This window comes from Centropristis striata, chromosome 6 (assembly GCF_030273125.1).
Source record: "Centropristis striata isolate RG_2023a ecotype Rhode Island chromosome 6, C.striata_1.0, whole genome shotgun sequence".
Classification (NCBI taxonomy): domain Eukaryota; kingdom Metazoa; phylum Chordata; class Actinopteri; order Perciformes; family Serranidae; genus Centropristis; species Centropristis striata.
Genome location: NC_081522.1, coordinates 10,264,877 through 10,271,813, shown reverse-complemented (window position 1 = coordinate 10,271,813; position 6,937 = coordinate 10,264,877). Strand labels below are relative to the sequence as shown.

General features: G+C 36.6%; 2 protein-coding genes across 2 annotated transcripts; both read right to left on the bottom strand.

The window, feature by feature from the left end:
• Positions 1–450: 450 nt before the first annotated feature.
• LOC131973560 (cAMP-regulated phosphoprotein 19-like) lies at positions 451–2,696 on the bottom strand. The gene is made up of 3 exons (XM_059335589.1): positions 2,334–2,696; positions 1,684–1,806; positions 451–1,592 (listed from the first exon to the last, which is right to left on the bottom strand). Exons 1-3 carry the CDS (start codon positions 2,376–2,378, stop codon positions 1,422–1,424), a joined length of 339 nt encoding a protein of 112 aa, XP_059191572.1. The 5' UTR covers positions 2,379–2,696; the 3' UTR covers positions 451–1,421.
• A 684-nt stretch (positions 2,697–3,380) lies between these two features.
• rsl24d1 (ribosomal L24 domain containing 1) lies at positions 3,381–6,542 on the bottom strand. Its single transcript, XM_059335588.1, has 6 exons — positions 6,393–6,542; positions 4,720–4,833; positions 4,563–4,635; positions 4,401–4,464; positions 4,146–4,231; positions 3,381–4,045 (listed from the first exon to the last, which is right to left on the bottom strand). The coding sequence occupies exons 1-6, from the start codon at positions 6,471–6,473 to the stop codon at positions 3,969–3,971; spliced, it is 495 nt and encodes a 164-aa protein (XP_059191571.1). The 5' UTR covers positions 6,474–6,542; the 3' UTR covers positions 3,381–3,968.
• Positions 6,543–6,937: the final 395 nt, after the last annotated feature.

Below are 6,937 nucleotides of genomic sequence, written 5' to 3'. Positions count from 1 at the left end.
TCTTATACTGTCAAGGCCCTGCATTTAGACTGAGGTACTAACCCTTAAGAATTTCCATTTGTGAAAATTAATTGTATTGTATATCTGAAATTACCCTTCAGATAAAAATAAATATTTACACAGGTAATTCTGGCAGCTTTTGAAGGGACATGGCTTTATACAGGAGTTAAGCCATCCTGTGTGTTGTGATATATTTCAGTACTTGACCCTAAATGTTCCTGAAGAACAGGAAAATTACTATTTTAGTCAATATTGGCTGACACATTAAAAATACAATAAGCAGGTATATAATCATCTTATGTATGAATGAAAGCATATTTTTTATCATCTTAGATTTCTACTTGAGTACAACACAAACTGGGCTTTTACTAGTGCATGTGGTTTTTAGCAACATTTGAGTGGAAAAATAAATGCAAAGACACATTCAACTGAATAAGTGTACTTATAAGATATTATGCAAAACTATTTTATTTACAAAACAAATGGCACAGTGTGACTGCACAGTTAATGCACATGCACACTCCAGACATGTCATGGGAGTTTCTTTCCTTAAAATCGTAAGTGATTCCAGTCAGACAGTGACAGACAATTCAGGCAAACTTCATAACTAAGATTCTCACTGAGGGAGCAAATATTGCTCAAGAGGAACAACGGTGCATTACTTTTAAGGCCATTTTAGAGGTCAGGATGAAATGGAGACCAGCAGTAAGTCCTTGCAAACCAATGTCACTGAAATGAATTAAAATACAACTGGCTACAAAGTGTGTGTGTGTTATCTAATCTTCAGTACTTTGAAAGCACAGAATCAAACAGCTTCACAGGGAGAAAGGAAGGGCCACAAACAAGGATTAGAAAACAAAACAAGATTACCTCACTTTTCACTATTTAAACCAACATGCCTCCATATGAGCAGTTAAATACTCAACACCTTTTCAAGCTGAAAGACATACTTGTAAATTAAACATCAGACATATTAACACAAAATGTCTGTGGTTATAACTCAGAAGTATTTGTGCCTCTGTATCAGTAACAGGAAAGATTAAAGAAACAAGATTTTTCTTTGCAGGGTGTTCAGCTTCTGTGATACAGGCAATTTGTATGGAGGCATATAACCTTAAAAGTTAAAATGTTAAGTGAGAATATGATAGCATTAACTTCCATTCATATTTATTTTAGAATCAATTACTACTCAGTATTTTTTTTAAGATCTTGAGAAACATTTCCAGCTACAACTTTTTGTTGGCTTTAACTTGCTGGCAATTCAGTGTCTAATAGTTACAGATTTATCGCAAGAATTTGGCTTGGTACATAAGTTGTTCTTAGAGAATACATATAAAGGTGAAACATAAACAAAACTGTAAACAGCAGGTAGATATGAAGTGGGGGGGTGGAATGATAACAAAACAGTAAACCTAAAACCATCAACCAGCCAGTTTGCTGGCCACAATTGAAGTCTTTCTTTGAGGCAGGTCCTGAGGTGTTGGGATGTGCCCGCCTGTAATCTCAGTCTTCTCTGTTGGGGCCGATGGCAACTGTTTATTCTTCATCTTTGCCTTGGCCATGTTGTAGTCGCCAGAGTCAAAATATTTTGGCTGGACAAACAAGCAGATATTAAGTGAGAATATTGTAAGACTTAGGTTTTATTAAAATGAGGAGCTAGCCAAGTTTAGGTATGAAACGCACCCCCTTCTGAAGTCTTTTCCTGAGCAAATCAGAGCCTCCGGGCTTGGCTCCTAGGTTAGGATACCTGGCCTTCAGTTTGGCCTCCTCTGCTTTCTCTGGGCTGATTACTTTGTCCTCCATTTCCTGCAAAAAGAGCACAGAGTGTATGGGTGACAAAATGCCCCACTGAGTCGCCTTGATGCGGGACAAAATGTGAAATTCAAAGTGCATATGAAGTTAGTTATAATACAATAGCAATATTATCTGACAGCAGCAACAGCAGTAGCAGTTACAGCCAATATGGCAAGAATTTACATTTCACAATATACAGGCGCCGCCATGAGGGGAAACTCCAACTGTTGTTTGCACTAGCATTAATCCTGCCAATTAACTTAGCATGTTTAGCTACAAGATTAACCCATTTCAGCTAAACTATCAATACATTTGCACGCGTTTGTGGTGTTCTAAAATGCATGACGGCCACCAAACAGTATTATTTCTTACTTGTTCTACCAATAAACGCTAAGAGACAATTATTTGTCAGTAGCATCGTTGATGACATTAGCCAACTGTAGCTACCGGCTAACTAGCTCGCTGCTAGCAGCCTGCTAATTCGTGCTAGCAGCGCTGGCTAACTAGTTAAATCAGCAGTTTGTCGTTTTTCGTTTTACCTGCTGCTCCACCGAAGTCCTCGTTCCTTCAACCTCCTCAGACATATCTGTAATGAATCCCTGCTTTGCTCGCGAAACTGCGGATGTAAGGTTAGCCGTTCAAGCAGCTCTTGTGAAAGATAAAAGGTGGTACCGGGAGCGACAAGGCGGGCGAGTGAAGCAGCCTGTCAGGCAGCCTGTCCAGCAACAGGCCGGGGAGTCGATGCCAGAGAGGAAGATCGCAGACAGACTGCGACCATCACAATCATCATATAAATATGTGTAAAGCCACCAACAGTTGTTTCCTGTTAGAGTTTAAATGATCAAATCTTGTGCTGTGCAAAAGTAGAGTTCGCAATCGCACAATAGAAACGTCTTGAAAAAAAAAAGTAAAATTCGCATCGGAGCTGATATTGGCACAATATATGCAGATGGTGCGTTATTACCTCATGCCTTTATGCTTTTAAACCGCACAACAAATCTTCATCCGTATATAAACTGACAACAAAAAAATGCAAATACAACAGTCATGTCTACAAAATGCATGGACACATAATCTTCATCCGTATATAATTTATTTATTTTTTTTATTTTTTTTATGTTATTTACACGAAAATAAGGACCAGAGACAACAGTTGTACAGGTTAGATAAAAAATAAAATAAAATGCTAAATATATGTAGGAAATAAAATGTTACCTAATAAAAGAAAATTACCCCAAAAAATGCAAATACAAAAGCCATGTAGAACACAAAAGTAAATTATGGACCTCTATAAAACTTCTAATATAAACATTTCATAGATATTCCTATTGAGTCAAATAGACTCGTTTTAGTATATTGTCTAATCTGGATTTTAGATTATTAATAGATTTTTTTTTTTTTTAAATGTGGGCCTGGAAGATAAAAGATTATGTTCATTATTTTTGCACATTATTTGCCAATACTCAGTTCTATATCTTTTATCAAGTGTATTACTCCACCTGCTGTCAAAGGTGGTAAAAGCCTTGTGTTTGAGTGACAGATGTGGAAATAGTGTGCATTGCTCAAATGATTCATACACTATTGAGTATAGGTTCATTCATTTATGTTGTTACATTTTACATGATATACAGTACTCCATTTGTGTGCATTGCAGCCATCCTCCATAATGACTTTCATACCAACACAATGACCACTGAAAATGAATGGCTCATCAGCAAAAATCCACAAGAAACAACAGTCAAGTGTTTCATGTTTTTCATACTGAAAAAAACATACATTTGTTTTGGCAACAACTGTGGTTTAATTAAACTATAGTTACAGTGTGGTAAGTGTCACAGAAAATAAGAATCAAAAGAGAACATTACCGAAAAGTTGTTTATTTTTGTTGATTACTTTTGAACATTTTCTGCTTTACTTTATATTTTATTATACAACAGGATGGAATAAATGCTTTACAGCCTCAACCACCACACAGGGAAAAAATAAATGGGAGGAACGTGATTAATTGCTGCTGTTTTGGAGGCAGATCTTCGTCAGATTGATGCTTTCAGCCCACATACAAATATTTAAAACTGAATGTATTACTGTGTCCATCAACAACTGGAAATTTTGTTTCCAAAACAGGTCAACTGCTCACAAGAGTCATCACAACACAAAAGTCCTTGGGTAGGAGATTAGTTATCTTCATCCCCCATGTCCACGTCCTCTTGTAACTTCTGCACCATTTTGGCTTCCATTTGTTTGGCCTTTCCTGTGAAACAAACAAAACAAAAAAAAAAACACAACATTTTAACAATGGCTGAAATAACAGACTAATCTTCTGTACACTTATTAGGCAGTAAAATTCTGACCTGCATGTGGTGCTTTGATAAGGTGAATGTTTTTCTTGACTTCGGTGATGGCCTCTTCCTTCTCCAGCTGCTTGCCCTTCTTTAATCTGTTGAGTTGAGACAAGAAGCAGCAAAAGTGAGGTAAATTTCTTTTTCAAATCTTGTCAATACCATATTTGTTATACAAAAACTGTTAGCGGCAAGATACCAAAAGAGTAACTTACTCTCCCCCCCCAAAAAAAAAATGAATAGAAGAATGCAAAATGTTGTGCTCACCTGTTCATGATAAATCTTGCCTGTCGTTTGTGTTTTATTTCTTCCACCCTCTTCATTGCTTCCACTGTAGAAATAATAAAAAAAGACTCTTTAACTTAAAAAAAAAATCAAATGACAAAAGATTTCCACAGCAAACATGTGTAAAATGCATTTCTACATTACCTGTCTTGTCCCACAGACCCCTGCTGTATTTAACAGGTATATTTCTACGTTTCTCAAACTCCAGGGCATTATCCTGAAAGAGAGGATGTTTGTTGAATAAGTAACAGTAAAACAAATGTGTGACATTGAGACAGTGCTCTATAGAGAACCAACTCACCACTGTCAACTCCTTTCCTGTTGCCTTTCTGAATGCTTTGGTCCATCTTGTTTTTCTTGGGTTACGCTTCTTCTTGAAGTTCTTGAGGCATTTTGATCTGCAGAATCTGAATTGCTACATTCATTTAAAAAGAGACAGAAAAACAAAATAATTAGCTGTTTAACTTCAGAGGCAAACACAGCTGTGGCTTTCTTGCCAGGTGGACAATTGTCAATTTATATTAGTGCTATCTTCATTCATACTTTTCATTGTCAACTGGCATACCATCGTATGATCAGCTCATCACAGATACAACAGTATTACCATTCATCTTACCCAGTAAGTAATGGGAAACCCCAAGACAGAAATGCTAGGAGGTAAGTTTACGGTAGTTTGGAAAAACAGTGTTGCCATAGTCTGTGTACCTGAGAGAGATCAACTGTAAAAGGTCTCACTCAGTACATACCTCAGTCACAAACATGTTTATGGGATGCACCAATACTTGGGCTGAAGATCAGTATTTGCCTGTTATTCCCCTCTTCGACGGCAATCAACATATCGGCAAATAAGAGGATATTAACTGATGACAGTGTTTGATTTTTATCTTATGTGTCGCATCATTTTTGCCCTGTCAAAATGTTATGGTTATCAGATTTGGGGGGGGGGATCCTTTAAAACAATTCAATTACTATTTAATGATGGATTCAAACAACAACAACTTCTAAATAAACAATTTACAAATTAAAAATTGGTATCGTTCCACAATTTATCGATTGGTGCATTCCTAGTTATGAGCTTGATGTAAAAATGATTTATTCTATTTATTTCTTATTTGTTATTCTAAAAAACTTTCTATTTACATTTCAGCCTAAAAGTATATCATAAAAGGAGGCCATACAATGATTATAACAACTATATTTCTCCAACAGTTATGTTTAATATTGTACACATTTGTAACATTATAAATATAAATATTTTAAAAACACAACAAATGTGTACATTATAAAAACTGCCAAAATAAACAGATTTTAGTTGGGGTATTTTAATGGTTTGAAGAAACTTGTAAAATTTACTACACGTTCTTACTACATCATAAAGCAAAATACATAAGGAAATACTAATCTTGTATTCGACCGTTATTATGATTTATCTTGTGACTGTACAAGTAATGTGTTTTATGATACTGAGGCCTCAAACATTAATGCAACGTTTGAAATTATCACTAACACAACCACAACAAACATTAGAAGCTCCACAAAGATAGTATAATTTTCAGATGTAGGAGTTTGGCGTGTTTATGATCTGACCACAGGGTGATGTCATCTCCTGTTTTCACAGTGTACCTTCAGAGGGCGCAGTTACTCCACAAGCCAAACAAACCTGAGGCCTGTTAGTTAAATGTCCGGACTATCACATCCAGCTATCAAAGGCAAATTAGGTCTGACATTTCAGAAAATCATTATATAAATGTTATATGTTTAACTCCACGTTACGAATGACTGATCATGGATGTAGATAATCAACACGTTGACTTATTTACAGTCTGTCAGCTAACACTTGCTCCCACGTGAGTGAGTACAGCACGTTATGTTAAAGCTAACATTAGCCACCTAGCTAACGGACAGAGGCTGGCAGTCAAACACAACCTTCTGGTAAAGATATATGATTTTTCAGACAGAGAGACAGTAGCATACCTTGCAGTCGTTCCTTACAAACATCTGCCCATGCCCTGGGTACACTGGTCCCGAGCAAAAATAACACTTTTCGATGCGCATTTTTACAGCAGAGCCGCTGCGTGAGACAGGCTACAAAAACAAGACCGTCCCGTTTCTTCTTCTTCTCCTTCTGTGACTCCGGCAGCTGCAGCGCCTGGTGGAGCTGTGCTGCCCCCTGCCGGACCTTATGTCGCACTGCGTTTCCACTGTCAGAATAAAGTTCAGCATTGTCCCACTTGCACTGAATGTTGTGAAAATAATTTTTATTCTTGGATGGACTTGGACTCTCTTCTAAAGTGCTGTACTATAAAATATTTTTATTACCTCACACTGTCCAGTATGACACAGCCATCTTTTTTCTACGAAGACCCAAAGTGTTACATTTTAAATATATATAAACAAATGATGACAAATGAGTGGTGGAAAAAGCATTCAGACCTCTTACTTAAGTAAAAGTACTAATACCACACTATGAATTAACTAAAAGTAAAAGTCCTGTTTTAAAATGTACTTGAGTAAAAATA